Consider the following 20,257-nt stretch of genomic DNA (forward strand, 5'->3'; position numbering starts at 1 on the left):
ACCCCCTTCTTCCTCTGTACCATCCAAATATTGTCCTGAAGTCTATTCAACAAGACAAACTCTTTTCTCAAGCACCTCATTAGCATATGTCTTTGTAACGGATTCTCTGAATGGCATTAGAAAGCCTCATCCTATCTTGCATTTAAAACTGTAGTTCGCTAGGGGTAGAACCAAGTCATATATTTCCTTAATCTTCTTAATATCCAAAACCTTACTACTACTTTAAATCCCTGATTTAACTGAGCAAGTTTCCAGATTTCCACCATCAGCAGGTCCATCCCTTTGCTGTTCCTGTCCTGTAGAGTGAAGAATGCTCCTCTTCCTCACAGCTGGGTTTCTCCCCCACCTCCTCCAGTCACGTCCAGAGCTGGAACAAGAACCACACTCCCAAAAAAGGAAATACAAAATGGGAACAGGTCAGAAATGAAAAGAGAGAGATAAAGAGAGAGCGAGATTTTTGTTTGGAATACGGAACACATCACATGTCAAGTTGCTCTCTGCCAAAAAAACAGGCAGTGAGGGGCGGTAGTGGGCATTGGTACGGAGTGACCAAAAAAAATCCAAAAAACGAAAACAGTTTCATCTTTTTTTTCTGGAGGCCACTAGTGTTTTTTGCCTTGTTCTTTTCCTTTCCGATTCTTTCATTTCCAGCTGCTCGTTCTCTCCTTCTTCTATTCCTCCTTTGTCTTGTGCCCATGGGTTGGCAAGAAATTCTTGGAGCTCCTTTCCAAATAGCTGTTGCCCTTCCCTGCCCCTGGCTGATAGCGCCCCCTGTTCCAGACTGCCGGTACTGCTGCACTTCTTCACAGAGTGGGGTGCCAGCGTGCTGGTCGACTGTAGTGAGGTTAGGGACACACTACTCTGTGTCTCAGACAGCTGTGTGCTGTTAGAGGCCTGGCTGGAGCTTTGACAGTCAACACTTATCCCCAAATCCTCCTCACAGGGGGGCGCAGTGTCCTGTCTGGTGCTCCCACTGCTGCTTCTGCCACTGCAGCAACTCTGACCCCTCTGCTGCACCCTGGTGGCCTGGAGGGGATGCGCGGCCGGGGAGCTGGGTCTGAGGGTGTCTATGGAGGGGCTGGCGCTTTGGTTGGGGAGAGGGGAGGCAAAAAGTGAGGATGGGTCCAGGTTCAGAGACGGAGAGACACTGAAGCTTAATCCTTCCTCCAGAGTGGTCTGTAGACTCCCCTCTGAGCTCCCCGTGGCCAGGGACGAGTCACTGTGTGACGGGTACTGAGAGTCAAGGAGAGACAAACGTGAGACACGATATAAAAATGGAAAAGTCCAACAGAAAGAGGCCATTTTAAAGCCCTTTTAGGATAAAATTCTTAAGTTTCACAGTAAAATGTGTTGATAACTGTTTCCAAGAAATCTGAGAAAGGTAGTATTTCATGTTTTGTCAGTTTCTGTCTTTTTTTTGGTTTGTTTGCCTTTTTTAGGCATTTTTGTGGACCAAAGTGTTGCTGGTTTCAGAACACAAACCTGTGCCATGAGCATCATGGTGTTTGCTCCAGGGGAGCGGAGGGAGGCCCAGGAGGCAGGGGAGCTGAGTCTGACCCCTCGGGATCGGAGGCCTGGCCGAGACCTGGGGGGGGCAGGGAAAGCGGCAGCCGCAGGGTGGAAAAACTCTGAGGGCAGGCCAAAGAGAGATGAGGAACCACTGGTACCAGCTTCACATCCTCCATCACCTCCTCCACATCTACTGCTGTTTGGCTGGATCCCACCTTTAAATAGAGAGAAAGAATCCCACATGCTATGTCAACAATTTACCTTACCATCCGTTACGCCAACAACACATCTTTCCTAACAATTACATTTCACTAAATGTGCTTCTGTCACTCTAATTCAATTCCTTATGTCCTTATGTAACGGCCGAACACATACACACACCGAAACAAACACATACATACCATTGTAAAATCTAACATGAGCACTGTAAAAATGGTTTAGTCTCTGGGAGATCGGCATTACCCATACTGCATTGCGTGGGGCTGCTTTGAAGCTGTCGCTGAGGCCGTCTTCTCGCTCCAGTCTCTGATACCACCTCCCCTTCCTCTGCACCTGCACTGTGAACCCCCAAAGGTTCTCCTGCCTCCTCAGCCTCCTCTGAGCTGTGGGCATGACCACTAGGCTTCTCCTCCTGTGTGCAGAAAGGAGAGAATGTAAGGAGCTCTCACTACTCCTCTATACGTGCCACAGTTCTCCTCACAGTTCATAGAGCAACCTGCTTCACATCAATGTGAGTCCACAACAGTGAAAAAGATTAACAAACTATTACATAGCTTTCCCAATAATGAGCGGATGCATTTAAATCCTACTGCTGATAATCTCCTGCTCTGTTCCCCTCTCACTGGGAGAACAGCAAACCAAGGCAGATGCTTAACCACAGAGAGAAACTGAACGTTCATGTGGACCTTTCCTGCTGTTTCATTTCTCTCTCTCCCTCTCGCCTAATTACAGTGAGTTCATGGCCGTTCTGGCTGATTGAGGCTCGTGTTAAGGGCATGAGTGGGGAGATTATGGGAGATTTTGGTGAGGGATCAGACCTGAACATGCAGTCACTGACACACAGACTAAGCTACAGTCTTTTCAGGATTAGACACGTTTTGCACAGCTGAGAGCTTCCGTTTGAGGGATTATATTTTCCTCCATGTCTCTCTATGTGAAATTCATAACTGACTGGGAACTGGTTAAGTCATAAAGGACGAGGCCAGTGCATGCTGACACTGCCCAATCATCTATCAGCTTCTTCACTGGTTTTGGAATAAAAAAAAATATCTTGCACACAGACAGAACAGTTCTGCCCTCCAAATTCTGACTGGAGATCACTGCACAACCCTACACTATGGAAAAACGACAAATTAAAGATAACCTGAAAAAAAATTAATAATAATAGATAACAATAACCTTGCTTCAAGGTATTTTTAACACTCAAAAGTTGGGCCCAATAGTTTAGTTGACTCAATAAATAAATAAATAAATTAAAGCCATGAACCAGGTTGGCCTATTGTTTTCACTTGATTTAACTTTTTTACATTCAATGCGACCCAAACACATTTGCTATCAAATGCCATCCATATGAAGCATTTAGTGAAAAGTCACACACGTCATTTCAGTTTTCTGTGACCAGGGAAACCAAACTAAGCTCGAGCTGTGGCAGTTCCGGACAGTGCAGTTGTTTGTCAGCAGACAGTAAGGAACCTGCTGTCGTGAGAGGAGGAGAGGAGAACCTGTTGTTGTGAGAGGAGGAGAGGAGAACCTGTTGTTGTGAGAGGAGGAGAGGAGAACCTGTTGTTGTGAGAGAAGGGGAGGAGAATCTGTTGTTGTGAGAGGAGGAGAGGAGAGCCATTTAAAGGTGACCCACCATGCCCTCCGTGTCTGCTGACTGGAGGCCGCTCTGTTCGTCCAGATCGAACTGCTCTGGGAGCACTGGGGAGAAGGACTTGTCAGAGAGCTGCTCCGAACACAGAGACACCTGCTCAATCTCAGCCATACTGATCTCCTACAGAGAGAGAGAAAGAGAGAGAGAGAGAGAGATGAGTTTCTTAGCCTGTTGCTGTGCCTGTCTATTCCCTCTTGTTTCTTATCTTAATTATATTTTGACATTTTATTCTGGAGCCTTTGAAATGTGTGCTTTGTGGAATCAGAGCTGAAAGACTGAAACTGAAAGACTGGCATTAAGAGGCTGTAAGCTGTAAGTAACAGTAACAGACACAGTGTGTTGGGAGTAAAGGTGATGGACACAGTGTGTTGGGAGTAAAGGTAAGGGACACACTGTGTTGGGAGTAAAGGTAAAGGACACACTGTGTTGGGAGTAAAGGTAAGGGACACAGTGTGTTGGAAGTAAAGGTAAAGGACACAGTGTGTTGGGAGTAAAGGTAAGGGACACACTGTGTTGGGAGTAAAGGTAAAGGACACAGTGTGTTGGGAGTAAAGGTAAGGGACACACTGTGTTGGGAGTAAAGGTAAGGGACACAGTGTGTTGGAAGTAAAGGTAAAGGACACAGTGTGTTGGGAGTAAAGGTAAGGGACACACTGTGTTGGGAGTAAAGGTAAAGGACACAGTGTGCTGGGAGTAAAGGTAAAGGACACACTGTGTTGGGAGTAAAGGTAAAGGACACAGTGTGTTGGGAGTAAAGGTAAGGGACACAGTGTGTTGGGAGTAAAGGTAAAGGACAGTGTGTTGGGAGTAAAGGTAAAGGACGCAGTGTGTTGGGAGTAAAGGTAAAGGACACAGTGTGTTGGGAGTAAAGGTAAGGGACACAGTGTGTTGGGAGTAAAGGTAAAGGGCACAGTGTGTTGGGAGTAAAGGTAAGGGACACACTGTGTTGGGAGTAAAGGTAAAGGACACACTGTGTTGGGAGTAAAGGTAAGGGACACAGTGTGTTGGGAGTAAAGGTAAAGGGCGCAGTGTGTTGGGAGTAAAGGTAAGGGACACAGTGTGTTGGGAGTAAAGGTAAGGGACACACTGTGTTGGGAGTAAAGGTAAAGGACACACTGTGTTGGGAGTAAAGGTAAAGGACACAGTGTGTTGGGAGTAAAGGTAAGGGACACACTGTGTTGGGAGTAAAGGTAAAGGACACAGTGTGTTGGGAGTAAAGGTAAAGGACACAGTGTGTTGGGAGTAAAGGTAAGGGACACACTGTGTTGGGAGTAAAGGTAAGAGACACAGTGTGTTGGGAGTAAAGGTAAGGGACACAGTGTGTTGGGAGTAAAGGTAAAGGACAGAGTGTGTTGGGAGTAAAGGTAAGGGACACACTGTGTTGGGAGTAAAGGTAAAGGACACAGTGTGTTGGGAGTAAAGGTAAAGGACACAGTGTGTTGGGAGTAAAGGTAAGGGACACAGTGTGTTGGGAGTAAAGGTAAAGGGCGCAGTATGTTGGGAGTAAAGGCAAGGGACACAGTGTGTTGGGAGTAAAGGTAAAGGACACACTGTTGGGAGTAAAGGTAAGGGACACACTGTGTTGGGAGTAAAGGTAAAGGACACAGTGTGTTGGAAGTAAAGGTAAAGGGCGCAGTGTGTTGGGAGTAAAGGCAAGGGACACAGTGTGTTGGGAGTAAAGGTAAAGGACACAGTGTGTTGGGAGTAAAGGTAAGGGACACACTGTGTTGGGAGTAAAGGTAAAGGACACAGTGTGTTGGGAGTAAAGGTAAAGGACACAGTGTGTTGGGAGTAAAGGTAAGGGACACACTGTGTTGGGAGTAAAGGTAAAGGACACACTGTGTTGGGAGTAAAGGTAAGGGACACAGTGTGTTGGGAGTAAAGGTAAAGGGCGCAGTGTGTTGGGAGTAAAGGTAAGGGACACAGTGTGTTGGGAGTAAAGGTAAAGGACACACTGTGTTGGGAGTAAAGGTAAGGGACACACTGTGTTGGGAGTAAAGGTAAAGGACACAGTGTGTTGGGAGTAAAGGTAAAGGACACACTGTGTTGGGAGTAAAGGTAAGGGACACAGTGTGTTGGGAGTAAAGGTAAAGGACACAGTGTGTTGGGAGTAAAGGTAAAGGACACAGTGTGTTGGGAGTAAAGGTAAGGGACACACTGTGTTGGGAGTAAAGGTAAAGGACACACTGTGTTGGGAGTAAAGGTAAGGGACACAGTGTGTTGGGAGTAAAGGTAAAGGACACAGTGTGTTGGCAGTAAAGGTAAGGGACACACTGTGTTGGGAGTAAAGGTAAGAGACACAGTGTGTTGGGAGTAAAGGTAAGGGACACAGTGTGTTGGGAGTAAAGGTAAAGGACAGAGTGTGTTGGGAGTAAAGGTAAAGGACACAGTGTGTTGGGAGTAAAGGTAAGGGACACAGTGTGTTGGGAGTAAAGGTAAAGGGCGCAGTGTGTTGGGAGTAAAGGTAAGGGACACAGTGTGTTGGGAGTAAAGGTAAAGGACACACTGTGTTGGGAGTAAAGGTAAGGGACACACTGTGTTGGGAGTAAAGGTAAAGGACACAGTGTGTTGGGAGTAAAGGTAAAGGGCGCAGTGTGTTGGGAGTAAAGGTAAAGGACACACTGTGTTGGGAGTAAAGGTAAGGGACATACTGTGTTGGGAGTAAAGGTAAAGGACACAGTGTGTTGGGAGTAAAGGTAAAGGACACAGTGTGTTGGGAGTAAAGGTAAGGGACACAGTGTGTTGGGAGTAAAGGTAAAGGACACACTGTGTTGGGAGTAAAGGTAAAGGACACACTGTGTTGGGAGTAAAGGTAAGGGACACAGTGTGTTGGAAGTAAAGGTAAGGGACACACTGTGTTGGGAGTAAAGGTAAAGGACACAGTGTGTTGGGAGTAAAGGTAAAGGACACAGTGTGTTGGGAGTAAAGGTAAGGGACACAGTGTGTTGGGAGTAAAGGTAAGGGACACAGTGTGTTGGGAGTAAAGGTAAAGGACACACTGTGTTGGGAGTAAAGGTAAGGGACACACTGTGTTGGGAGTAAAGGTAAGGGACACAGTGTGTTGAGCGTTGACTGTGGAAGGGTGTGTTTGTGTTTTCAGAGAGAGCAGGGTGGGACAGGAGAGAGCAGATTTCATACATAAGGGGCAGAGGGAGAAGGAGGAGAGAAAAAGAGACAGAGGAGGACAGATTGATGGGCTGACTGCAGACATGGAGAGAGGAGGAGTGACAGGTGAGCTGAGGTTACTGCCTGAATCGCATCTCTTCCTGTAACAACTGCTCCCTGTCCATCAGAATGATTGACACATTTATCCAGAGACTGCATAAAAATGACCGAAATGTCACTCCCTCTCTCTCTCTCTCTCTCTCTGTGTGTGTGTGTATGAAAGAGAGAGAGACTAACATCTGTTGCCCCTGGGTGTTTGAGCTCCCAAACTTCTTAATTTTGCAAACCTATCTGCAATGCGTAAACGCCAAAAATTTCAAACCCTGACTGTGTGAAATACAGTGTGTGTGTGTGTGTGTGCGCGCGCTGTGTGTGTGTGAGCTCTCCTACCTCCTGCGGATGAATCTTGCAGTCCTTGCAGAGCGGAGGAGAGGAATAGTGGTGGAAGACAGAACCAGAGAGGTTGTCAATCATAAGCATTTCCCCCTCTAAGGAGTCTTTGATGAGCAGAGACACACTGTCCAACCACAAGTTTTCCTGGAGACAAAACACCACCTGCATATTAAACTCCATGTCACTGTGACAATACACAACAATGTAGCAAATAGAGTTACACTATAAACTCAACATTCCACAGTGGCTGAGGTGTGTTTAGCCTCCCTGGCCAGGGTGGAGATTTGACTCCATTAGATGAACTCAGATTATATGCTGCATCGTGTATACACCCACAGCCAGGATATTCTTTAGAGCTACAGCTTGTACACACGCACAAATATCCACACAGATGCACACTCAAACACAAACACACAAACATATACACATACAAAAGCAATGACATTCTTTAGAGTTGGACAATATATAAGGACTAACACACACACACACACACACACACACCTTACAGTTCTGTCACACATTCACACGTGCACAATAAATAAATAAGTGTGTATGTGTGTGTGTATATATATATATACACACACATACATACACACACACATATATGCATATGCACGTGCATATGGTCTCTCTCACACACACACACACACACACGCACACGCACACGCACACACAGCATAATGAACGGTGCAGGTCAGGAGGAGGGTCTCCTTTGCTGCCACAGATCTACTCCTAATGACTGAGCCTGTGAGAGACTACTGCAGACAAGCTTCAAAGAGCTGCTCTGCTTCTGTATAAGCAATATGCCTTAACAGCACATACGCATACGCTCTCTCACACACACACACACCACCCAGTGTGAAGCCCTACACACCTGCATATAGTCTCTCATTTCTAATGACAGTCTAATGACAGTAAGAAGCAGAGAGAAAGAGACACAGATAAAACAGTGACTCTCTGACTTCTCAAACAGCACACAGCTGTAACCATGAATGCAGTTCAAAATCATTTACACACACACACACACACACTCAGACAGGAACAGTCTGTATGCAGAACACATCATCATTTCTGTACACAGACAGCCTTATGCTCTTTACTCTGCCCATACTGTTTACAACTTAATGTGCGTGTCAAAAAGCTGAAAAATATTTATAGAAAATAGAAATAAACAAAATGACAGCAAGGACAAACCCCCCCCCCAAAAACCCTTTGATAGATTTCATAAACACCGTCATTAAATGTTCGATATTCAATTTACTCCAGATTGGTGTTGAAGAAATTGAAGGAATCGGGGGGCCAAACTGACACAGTAAAACTGTTACATAATATCACAGTCTTTTCCCTCCTATTTTATGTCTTCTGTTTATTGACAGGATGTGTCCGGGGAGTGAGGTATACTCACTGCGCAGCACTCTACTTGCTGGCTACCGTTACACATAGACTGTTCTCTACACTTGCACACAGACAGCACTAAAGAGGACTGACAAACATACATCCCGGTCAAAAAAAACCCCCACAGATTTGCCTGTGGGTCATTGTCAGATTTGATGAAGTGTATATAATGAATGTGGAGATAATAAAGTTATGTCAGAGGGTATAGAGCGACAGACGTCTCTGAGGTCAGCCCCACGGCCACGCTCTAACACAGGAACATTAACTCTGGAAATGGAAACTCTGGAAATAGTAGCTGTCAGTTACATGAAGAGATGCGAGAGAGTTTGGATTATGTCATGTATGTGGATAGCATATCCTCTGTTCAGGTTCATATCACTTCAAGCATTATTACAATGGATGGATCTTATGGGTAACGTAGTTCTCAGCAGTAACTCAGCAAGTGGGTAATGTACATGTCACCTGTGGCTAGGCATTTAGTGAAATGACACTTAATTATGGGTGATATAGTCTCCGTGACAATGCAGCATATGGGGAAATGCAAGGTTTGTGCCAAGGCCGGAGCATATGGGTACTGTAGTTCTCATGCCCTCTGGGCTCAGGTAGGGCTCCATTAACGCAGAGTGTGAGTGTGTGCGTGCATGCTGGTCGCTCTGCCCTCCTAATGAGAACTCCTCTCCACTCTCCCATAGCAAATTAAACCGCTACACATGGCAGGAGCAGATGCACTCACAGTAAAGCCACTCTCCTCCATCCCTCACCTCCTCTCGATTTTGCCTCTACCCATCCCCCCTTCTTCATCTTCCACTCTCCTCTTCCCACCTGCTCTGCCCTGGAGCCGGTGTTGAGGTGGAGATGCAGATCGATGGCTGGGAGGACGATATTCGTCCTGTTTGATATTGATACGGTGTACGTGTGGACTTTCTATCTTTTCATTAGCAGTTGAATTCTGTCTCTGTGACCTTGGTGGTCTCATGGCACCTAGCAGTGTTCTGCATATGATCTGTTCTAACAGAGGCTTGGGCTGCTCCATGGGAACATGTTTAGGGCTGAACAGGACTAACTCCCATGCATACTAATGAGCAGGAGGAGCAGTGCTCCTCAGATTATTCCCCAAAACAGCTCCACTGGCCCCTCCTCTTTCTCTCTATTCACAGCCGTGTGAGGGCCATGACGAAAGCCCCGTGCTGCCACAAGGTGAAACACAGCAGAACTGGACACCAGCACAAAGAAACTGGCTGTATGAAACACACTGCTGGACTCCAGTCAGCGTATCAGTGGGCGTGAAGCCTCCTGCAAGTACCAGCAGGCAAAGAAAAGCCACACGTATATGGAATATACCCATTTACAAATATATGCTAAAGTGAAAGTGAACTGTAAATGTAAACTCTCGCCTTTTGTCAGAATTTGCAGCCGGGGTGGGCGAGAGATCTGATGGACTGGTTGGGATTCAAGAGACGAGCAGTTGGGGGTTGAGACAGGAGGTGTTGGGGTGAGAGAGGAGATGTTGGGAGGTGAGACAGGAGCAGTTGGGAGGTGCTCTCTGTTGTGTGAATACCTGTTCTGTGACAGCAGTGACTTTTGACCTGATGGGAACTCACCAGATTTCAAAATGCCTTGAAAATTAATCCCCAAAAATCTGAGTTTACAGCTCCTATTAAAGGCCACATCTTCCTCATCCTCATCCTCTCTCGCCAAAAAAAAACCTTTCATCATGCAGACTCTCTCTGTTGGAAGTCTTTTCTTCTTTTTCTTAAACTGCTCCCTGCACCACCAGTTTCTCTCAATATCACTGCTGTATTTTCTGCTGACTATCCCAAAAATCACCCCCCCACACACACACACTCCTTTTCAACTGTGGCTCAGAGTGCTTTCCCTTTTACTTTTTTACTTTCTCACACCAACCCTGTCTCTTTCACACGTCTCCTCTCCTGTCTGCAGTCCCATCTCCCTGTCGTCCTCTCTCTTACCCCTCCAGGGGCCTGTAGAGGGTGATAATACTGCAGTGTGTCTGTGTGTGTGTGGGCTATGCCCTCTTCTGTGACTGGAGAAAGATTACTGACATTACACACTGAAACAGAGCCCAGGCGCTCCACACTGGCCATATCCAACATGCTTAGGGCCACATGCGTTCTCTTTCAGTTTAAGACAAAAATCTGTACAGTTATCAGATGGCTATCAGTGCCTCCTATGAATCCATGTGTTTATCCTTTCTTCCATCCATCCATCCATCCATCCTTTCATTCTTATATGTCATTTATAACAATGTTTCTCAAATTATAGGCCGCAGAGCCCTGCCGCTGCGCCAGTCAAATTATGCTCGGTGCTTCTGTCACTCGCCAGATGAAAATAGCAACATTTTATTCAAGATTCTAGAATGTTAAGCAAGCTCTCACAGGCGGGAACGCTTAACATTCTAAAATCTTGAGCAAAATGTTACTATTTTCAAGGCAAGAAGTTCAGTCAAGGGAACGGGGACCTGGCAGTTTCCTCAGCGCTGGTCCCCGGCCCATATTTTGAGAAATGCTGATTTATAATATCCTCGTCATTCACATGTTTTCTCCTAACCAATGTGGAGAGAGGCTTCAGCTGAGTGTACTGATGGGAAAACATTTGTTTAGTGGATTAGAGAAGCAAGATGGATACAGCAAAAACCCTGAACAAACAGATTTGATTTTCATTGTTTAAAAAGTGTTACCGTTGCTCCCTTCTCCACAAGGAGCATGTGTATCTGTGTGCAAATGAAAAAATGTGTGCGTCTGTGTACATATTCATATGTGTGTGTGTGAGTGTGTGTATATGTGTGGGTGTGTATGTATGTGAGAGAGAGAAAGAGAGAGTGTGTGAATGAGTCAGTAGGTGAGTGAGTGAGTGTGTGTGTGTGTTCATGCCGTATAAATCCTTTAGAGACTCTGTGTTAACGATCAGTCTTTCTGCTCTACATGGACAGAACCAGGCTGAACCTGTGGATCAGTAGACGGTTGAGCTGTCTCTCCAGGTAACACCTTCCCAAAGGTATTATGATCCATCTCTTCACACTGCCTTTCTCTTCCTCCAATCCCCCTTTCTCTTCCTCTCTACTTTCATCTCTGTTTAGTCAGACTCATCTCTCTCTCTCACACACACACACACACACACAGGTACACACTCATAGAACTGTGAATAATTTGTGTCAGTTTTACGCCAGGGTCCATCTGTGCTATGTGCCAGGGACCTGCTATCACACCAGCATTCCTCTGCTCCTCTTCTCTCCTCCCCTCCCCTGCTCCTCTCCTCCCCTCTCTCCAGTTACATAACACACACTGGCTAAAAACACACAGGTAAAGACAATTATAGCCCTGCAAAAGAGAAGGCAGTGACTCATCACTCTGTGCTCGTGTGTGTGTTTGTGTGTGTGGTTCCTTTATTTGTCATCATGCTGTTTTTAGAGCCGGTAATCTATGGGGGTGTGTAAAGGGTTTCTATTGATGGATCTAATTCTATAGGTCAATGACTGGTCCAGAACTTCATTAAAAAGGTGATTAATTCCAGTTCAGAGTGTTTGCCTCTCTCTTGCTCTCTTCTCCTCGCTGACTGACACAAACCTGCTGCCATGGTGACGGAACACAAGCCGAAGCCATGGCTGAGGTGCAGTAATGAAAACATCTCTCTCTCTCTCTCTCTCTCTCTCTCATTTCCCCCAAAAAGCATGTGACCTTTACATTAAAACCAGTGCTTCCATTCCACTGCCCTTCATTAAAATTTGACCTCAAAAAAAAAAAAAATTAATACTGCAGCCCACACTTTTATATCTTGAACAAATATCAGTCCTTTCCTTGCTGCCATTAGAAATATTTTCTTTTCACCCATCCATCTAGAGCAGAACGACAGAGGGCATCTGACGGTCGTCCTTACCTGGGCTGGAGAGAAGAGCATGTGGGGATCGTTTGGGTGGTGGGGGCCTGGGTTTGGAGTGGGTGTATGGGTGCGCAGGTGTTGGTTGTTTGTCCCGGCTCCTGCCCCTTGTCTGTCCCCGCCTCCTCTGTCCTTCTCTCCACCCCCTCCCCCTCCCACGCTGACCCCTCCCATGCAGCAGAGCGTTCCCTGGGCCAGCTCCAGCTCAATCTCGGCGTCCATCTCAGCGTCTTCCTGCGCCTCCTTGTTGGAGTCGTCCAGATGTTTCATCAGCACGGCCACCACCACATTAATGAGCACAAACTGAGCTGTCAGCACAAAGCTCACAAAGTACAGCGGAGAGATGAACTGCAGGCTGGGGTTACAGGTGTATTCTCCTGGAGGACACTCCCTCAGCGTGTCCTGTACGAGAATCAGACAGACAGCACTGACATGTCAACCACAGCATCAGAGTCACAGACAGACAGCACTGACACATCAACCACAGCATCAGAGTCACAGACAGACAGCACTGACACATCAACCACAGCATCAGCATGTTACATCTTCAATTACCCAGCTTCTCAGTGACACACTTCTCTCTCTCTCTCTCTTACACACACACACACACACACACTCACACACACACACACATACCCCTGCTGATAATAATATATTACCTGCTAATAATAATATATTACCTGCAGTCTAATCTGGACTTATATATATGTTTTGTACAGCTTGAATTAAACAGAGTGGTTGTATAAATGTAATGTGGTGTAACTCTACCATGAGCCACCTAACAACGTTCACTGTGCTTTCACCTGTATGACAGACCGTATGACACCAGTTTGATTAGCATTCAGTCCACTGCCTCACTAAACAACAATATATCCCAGAGTGGCAGTTCCTGTCTGATTAATACTGATGTTTTTTCTCTCTCTCTTGCGCTGTGTGTACGTGTGCGTGTGTGTGTGACAGAGGGAGAGAGAGAGTAATAGACAGCAGTTGCATGCTCTTTGAGTAATTGTGCCTCCTCGGTCAGCGGTAAATGGAATAAGGTAGCTCAGGTGGATGGGCGGTCTGGGTTGTAATTTCCAGTCTTGATTACTGTGCTTTAGCCCTTCGTGAACTGGCAGAGTTGGCCTGGGAAAAGAACACTTCCCATCATCCATAAAGCACACCAGGCCTGTTTAATGGAGGGACTTGTCATCCTTCATCAAATCCCCTCTCCCCGAGCTTGGGCCAGGACTCCTCAGTGATACCTCCTCATTTAGAAAGGTAATCTTTATCCAGGGGAGAAAGTGCTGAGCCTGCACCTCCTCCGTCACGCAGGTATATAAGATTAAAATAAAAAGGGGAGAAATAAAACGAGGGGTGAAGTCAGGGGAAAAGACAAGGCTGTGTATTTCTCCACACACTTAAAACCCACTCCCAGATAAGCACCCATTCCTCTTCATTTCATAGAAAAAAGAACATGAGGAGCACACACACACACACACACAGAGAGAGAGGGGGGGGGGCGGGGGTAGAGAGCTTGCTTCACAGCATATCAGAGCCACCTTCAGTAACACCTTTCATTGCTTTCAAATGTCACACTCAGGAAAAAAAAAACTGTTTATTTTCACTCTTACGCTTTTAGCCCCCTTACATGTTCAAAGTGTTATAAAATATTATGACACTGTAGAGGCTTAGTGGGGGAAAAACATGCGCCGTAAAATGAGTTGAAAGGAGTGTGTAAAGAACAGGTGACAGCAAGCGTTTTCCCAGTGAAAAAAAAATACACACAGACACACACGCACACACACACCTATAGAGACCGATACGATTCAAAGACTTACACACTTAACCTCTGTCTACAGGATGATGACAACACTTCCGATATGCGGGGGGAAAAGCCTTAAATTTCCATACTATGATATGGGACTGAACACACTACGGTGAGAAGGAAAGACAGGCTGCAGCAGTAGCAGGAAGAGCAGCTGTGTTTGGGTCAGTGTGTGTGTAAGCAGAAGACAGATGGCAGTACTGTACCTTCATAATGCCGTTCCAGTTATCACCTGTGGAAACCTGGAATAATGTGAGGAATGCCATGCCGAAATTCTCAAAGGTGGCGTGACGGCTCATCCCCTCACACGGATAATCCTCGTTACACACTAATACACAGAAAACAGAGTTCAGTCTTTCACTCCCATCTGCATCTCTCTCTCTCTCTCTCTTTCAAACACACTAACAGAAAACTGGGGAAGAAGGTAACAGGTAACATGTGGAGAACATAAAGGAGAGAGCTTTGACATCCAAAAACGAACTTGTCAATACGACATATTTGTACATGACAGGAGAGAACACAAGACATTACAGTAGCTGTGCAGGGGAGACAGCAAAAGAGTGAAGGAGACGTTACTGCTGGTGAGGAGAGAAGAGAGGACAAGAGACATTATGGGTGGAAAAGAGAGAGGAGAGGAGTTAAGGAGGCATTAGGATTTGAGAGGAGAGATAAAAAGAGCAAAGGAGACATTAGAGGTGGAGAGGATGGAGGAGGAGAAGTGACTGACCCAGCTCTCCAAAGAGTTCCACTCCAAGAGCAGCGTAGATGAAGAAGAGTAACATGAAGAGGAGGCCCAGGTTCCCCACCTGCAAAAATCACACACATCACATCTACATACAACAGCTTATTCATCAACAAGAGAACCCATCAGCTCTATATACTACAGCTTATTCATCAATAACCAAACCCATCACGTCTACACACTACAGCTTATTCATCAATAACCACACCCATCAACTCTACACACTACAGCTTATTCATCAATAACCACAGCCATCACGTCTACATACTACAGCTTATTCATCAATAACCACACCCATCACATCTACACACTACAGCTTATTCATCAATAACCACACCCATCACATCTACACACTACAGCTTATTCATCAATAACCACACCCATCACGTCTACACACTACAGCTTATTCATCAATAACCACACCCATCAGCTCTACATATTACAGCTTATTCATCAATAACCACACCCATCATGTCTACACACTACAGCTTATTCATCAATAACCACACCCATCAGCTCTACACACTACAGCTTACACATCAGGACCCTACAAAAAACTAGAAAAACTGAGTAATGAGACAATGAAAAACAACATGGGTTTGATCCAACACACTGGAGTCCTTTAAGACTGCTCATCTCTGTATCAGGCAGGAAAGGATGATTACTCACAGAGGAATCAAAAAGGCCTTACAACCGTCAGAAAGACAGATAGAAATAAAGACAGAAAGAAAGAAAGAAAGAAAGAAAGAAAGAAAGGCCCAAAACTATTTGTGACCAGTGCCTTCTCTTGCCATCCCTTTAATCTTTCCCCTAGGAGCCTGTCTGAGTGTCTATCCTACGTCTGTTCCTCTGGCGGTTAATGAAGTGGAGCAGATCTGTGATTTCACACAACGCTCATAAATGATACAGCACATTAGCAGCGTTGTCAAAGGCGCCCTCCTTAAGACTGTATTAACCCGTTTAATGGATGAGACGACCTATGTCTTACCGCAGGCAAAGCAAATGGAGTGTGCATGCCAATGAGGGAGAACGGCAGAGAACATCGTCGCAGACTCTCTCCACACTACGGCAGCATTTGGATACTGGCGTGTTTAACACACCATTAAAACTGGAGAAAACTCTTGTAAACCAAGAATGAATGAAGTGCACTGTGTACACACACACACACACACACAGTAGCCATGGTAATTAACTGAACATAAAGTTGTGTCGAAAAGATGCTAGTTCTTTGAGACGACGTTTTAAAACGGCACGTGTACGATTATAATCGCAAATGGGGATCTGCGTTGAAGCTATATTACTCAAAATGCCATTTTGTTTTATCGGCGGCTCCGGGAAGAGTGATAAAAGTACGCCTGTGCTTAAGTGCTAATGAACAAGTCTGCTACAATCGAGTCATTTGGAAAGTCAACCGTCACAGCTTTGTGAGAAGAGTGTTGCGAGATGGCGTGAAGCGCATTAGATGCGTACTGTGACTTTATTTCACTCCAAATGCTCGATAGCTTGTGGAACAATTAAAAAAGAGCACCAAAGAGGAGAGTATAACTTAAAATCCGCCTCAGTCAGCAGCCCCGCGTAACTGTCTTCATTCACAATGGGCTGCTGTAGATCGAATACTACATTGCCACAGTCGAGGGGGGGAAAACGGGTATTTTAAAACGATGACTCATATCGATATAGAACTACTTCAGTCCGAAAGCGATTCCCACAGTTAAAACTGATGAGGAGTTGCGCCTATCATCTATCCCTGTTCTAGAGCACTTCTCATTTTTAACTCTCAGCTGTGGGCAGCGCGCGTCCATCACGCCCACAGCAATCAAGTCAACATTTATCTCAGCGATCCTGACCCCTGCGGTGCGCGGCCTATGTTCACTGCTAAATGGTATAATGGTATTTAATGAAATGCATGTCAACTCAACGTTCGTCATACTGACGCTTCCCTGTTAAAACACTCTGCGTCCAATGCAGCCGTGGGGAAAAACCCCTTTTGCCTCCAGCGCAGCCTGAATTCTTCACAGCATGGAATCAGCGAGGTGCTGGAAACACGCCTTAGGGATTTTGGTGCGTGCTGATTCAACAGCATCCCGCAGTTCCTGCAGATTTTTTCGGCCACACAAACACACACACACAGACACTGATGCTGCACACCCCACGTTCTACCTCATCCCAAATTGAGATATAGTGGCTGTGCATGCCACTGGAGTGACCTGAAATCTCTGTCATGTTCATTGAAGCAGGGTGAGATGATGCATGCTTTGTGACATGGTGAGTTATCCTGCTGGAAAGATTTGAAAAAGGGAAGACTGCAGGCATAAAGGGATGCACATGGTTATGACCAATGCCTTGGATATGCTGTGGCTTTCAAATGATGTTCAGTTGGTATTAAGGAGCCTAATGTGTGCCAAGAATACACCCCCCCCCCTCATCATCACACCCCACCCACTCCAGCCTGTACCATTATCACAAGGCACGATGGATACATGGATTCATGTTGTTTATGCAGAATTCTGACCCTACCATCTGCATGTCGCAGCAAAAATCAAGATTCGTCAGACCAAGCAACACTTTTCCAATTTTCAGTCATCCAGTTTTTCCTGCATGACTCTGCGTGTCAGACTTCTGTTCATTATCTGAGAGTGGTATTCGTGATGGATAGAGAGACAACCTTCATTTGGTCCATGTTCCCTAAAGGACACGTGCCGTCTGTGTGGCAGATTAACACAGAATCTGATAGAGATAAGAGATATGCAATTTCCTGTATATGTTACTCTAAAGTTCCTCTCCAGAGAAGCTACACAGAGTTTTAATAACACTGTATGTGATTGGGCAGATGAAAGAAATGAAAACAGATTACCACAAAGTCTGTAACGTATTCAGCCTGTTTGTTTAGTTCCATTCATTTACTTAACACGCCAAGGGTGATGGGTAATAGAAATTATTTTGTCACTGTCTTAGACTACTCTTTTCCTTACACAGTGACCAGCTCATCATATAGTCATATCTACACCTTTGATATTTTTTATACTGTATGGTTAAAAACCTGCCCTGTACCTCCCTTAACACTGGTACATGTTAATCTGGCTACCAGAAAATCTGTAATCAGAACTGGCCGAAGAATGTCTTGATTGGTCATTCCATAAAGTTGCACACAATTACAGGTGCTCACTGACTTACGATGGTTCCACTTAAGATTTTTCGACTTTACAATGGCGCGAAAGCAATAAGCATTCAGTAGAAACTGTACTTCAAATTTTGAATTTTGATCTTTTCCTGGGCTAGAGATATGCAGTAGGATACTCTCTCTTGATGCTGGCCAGCTGGCCACAGCTCCCAGTCAGCCACACAATCACGAGGGTAAACAAGTGATACTCTACTGTGTACTGTGTTGCCAGCATTTCTGAGCTCGTTTAAGGTAGGCAAGGCTAAGCTATGATGTTTGGTAGGTACTGTATTAAATGCATTTTCGACCGGTGATATTTTCAACTTATGACGGGTTTATCGGGACAAAACCCCATCATAAGTTCAGGAGCACCTGTGCATATATTATAGATTCACATATATCATTGGTCTACATATATAACAGATCCACATATATTGTTAGGCTACGTATATTACTGATGTGCACATACACACACACACAAGCAGACACTTTATTTTTCTAATTACCAAAGTACATACAGAGCGGTGTGTGAATGGGGCAAGAGGAGAGCAGACAGATGAAGGGAGCGGTGGCGTAATGAGAGATCTGGCCAAGCAGCCTCCGCTGACCTCGCTGTTTCACCCTCACACCTGGTCTCTACTCTTCTCAGGCTCTCTGCTTTCACACAGGTTCTGTCAGTTTAATTGGGCTTAGTTCCATTTCTGGACCCAGTACAGCCCTGACAACGCCTCGCCACTCTGTCTCACCTACGTTTTCTGGACAAATCAAATAAAGCTCCGTTTGGACTTCATAAACTAGGTTCTTTAAATCAAAAGTGAAAAACAGCACTGAATTTATACCAGTACTGAATTTAACCCTACATAACATCATGGGTTTGCTGGTTAAATTTAACCAAGGTGGCAAATCACTGTGCAATCAAACTGAAACCAAAACTTCAGAATGACTGAGAAATATGGCTTTCTTCTGACAAGACTGGAGGGAGACAACAGGAATTCCTGCTCTAGACTCATCCCAGATTTGTGTGAAGATCTCTGTAGTTAAAACTATTTGAGCAAGAATGGGAATGTGGAAAGAATGTTATAGGTCTAAATCACACCTTTGGTCCCTGTAGCTTGTTGAGGACAAGATAAGGGAGTTTTGAACATAAAATAATTAAACTGAAAAACAGAGAGATCGTTTGCCATTAACAAAGTGAAAAGTCATTTGTTGTAATTATAAAAAGAACCGCGGTGGAATGACTTTGGTGTTTTAAGTAAGAATGCTTCAGTCTTATAAAAGCAGGAGCTGCTGATGTGTTGCTGTGACGTCACGGCGCCGGGCCTGGCTATCCTTTTTGTAGATATTAATATCCAGCCCTGTATCCCAGTGTAATCCAACTCTCCCTTCACTTGCTCCTCTCTGCAATGCCACGCCAGCCTTACTCAGAGTCTGTGTCCTCGCGTAACCTCTCTACAGTCACGACCACAGTTGGAATAACCAGCCACCCAGTTCCTACCCCCACACCACACCACACCACACCGAACTGCTCTCCTACCTCACCACCTGAGTGTGTGAGTGTGTGTGTGTGTGTGCGTGTGTGCGTGCGTGTGCGGTGTGTGAGAATCCATGGTAATCACCAATTAGGGCTGGATTAGCTGCTGCTATTGAGCCCAGCTGTGCCTACCACAACCTCCCTTCTCTCACCTCAGTCCTGCAGGTGTGAATAAATGATTCCACTCTGGCATCTCTCTCGCTCTCGCTCTCTCTCTCTCTCCAAGCAGCCTCCACAGAACTGAACTCTATTCCACTAACAGGACTGAGGCTTGTGACTATGGTGTATTGTGACAAAGCCTTGACACTAAAGACTAAAGCCTTCTGGAAACATCCATGAGGACAGGTGTGGGGAGTTACCTGTGGCAGAGCCTGGACCACGGTGTCCAGGAGAGCTCTCATTCCTGTGGCCATCTTCAGCAGCTTGAGCACTACCAAACAAACACAGAGAGAGAAATACATACGTCACGCAACAAGGTCCTGAGGGAGTTTCTCTACCAAACTTTCATTCTAGCCCTAAACAGGTAATGCTGAGCCTCTGAAAGGTCGTAACTATATTTAGAGCTACTGAAAATCACTTACTCGTTCTACAAATCAGGCCACAACAGCCGACGCCTTGCCTTCTGCATCAAATGAGCAGACAAAACTAATCAATCTGTAAGCTTTGGGCTCATTAAATAATTGACCCTGTGCTAAATACCATTCTGCAGTGATAACAACGGGGTTTGTCTGGCTCATACTGAGGGAAGGAATGCTTATTTGAGCAGCCGAGAGAGAGAGAGAATGTAC

At 45.5% G+C, this 20,257-nt stretch overlaps 1 protein-coding gene across 1 annotated transcript in view; it reads right to left on the bottom strand.

The window, feature by feature from the left end:
• Nucleotides 1-323: 323 nt before the first annotated feature.
• Nucleotides 324-20,257, bottom strand: part of cacna1ia (calcium voltage-gated channel subunit alpha1 Ia) — a 109,976-nt gene continuing 90,042 nt past the window's right edge. The window contains exons 28-37 of the mRNA XM_030782955.1: nucleotides 19,829-19,899; nucleotides 14,764-14,842; nucleotides 14,243-14,364; nucleotides 12,230-12,631; nucleotides 6,938-7,084; nucleotides 3,365-3,502; nucleotides 1,972-2,140; nucleotides 1,483-1,724; nucleotides 617-1,233; nucleotides 324-384 (exon numbers count right to left, since the gene is read on the bottom strand). Of these exons, the coding sequence (XP_030638815.1) occupies nucleotides 324-384; nucleotides 617-1,233; nucleotides 1,483-1,724; nucleotides 1,972-2,140; nucleotides 3,365-3,502; nucleotides 6,938-7,084; nucleotides 12,230-12,631; nucleotides 14,243-14,364; nucleotides 14,764-14,842; nucleotides 19,829-19,899 (2,048 nt within the window). The remainder of the gene's footprint in view (nucleotides 385-616; nucleotides 1,234-1,482; nucleotides 1,725-1,971; nucleotides 2,141-3,364; nucleotides 3,503-6,937; nucleotides 7,085-12,229; nucleotides 12,632-14,242; nucleotides 14,365-14,763; nucleotides 14,843-19,828; nucleotides 19,900-20,257) is intronic.

Source organism: Chanos chanos, chromosome 8, assembly GCF_902362185.1.
Source record: "Chanos chanos chromosome 8, fChaCha1.1, whole genome shotgun sequence".
NCBI classification, from domain to species: Eukaryota; Metazoa; Chordata; class Actinopteri; order Gonorynchiformes; family Chanidae; genus Chanos; species Chanos chanos.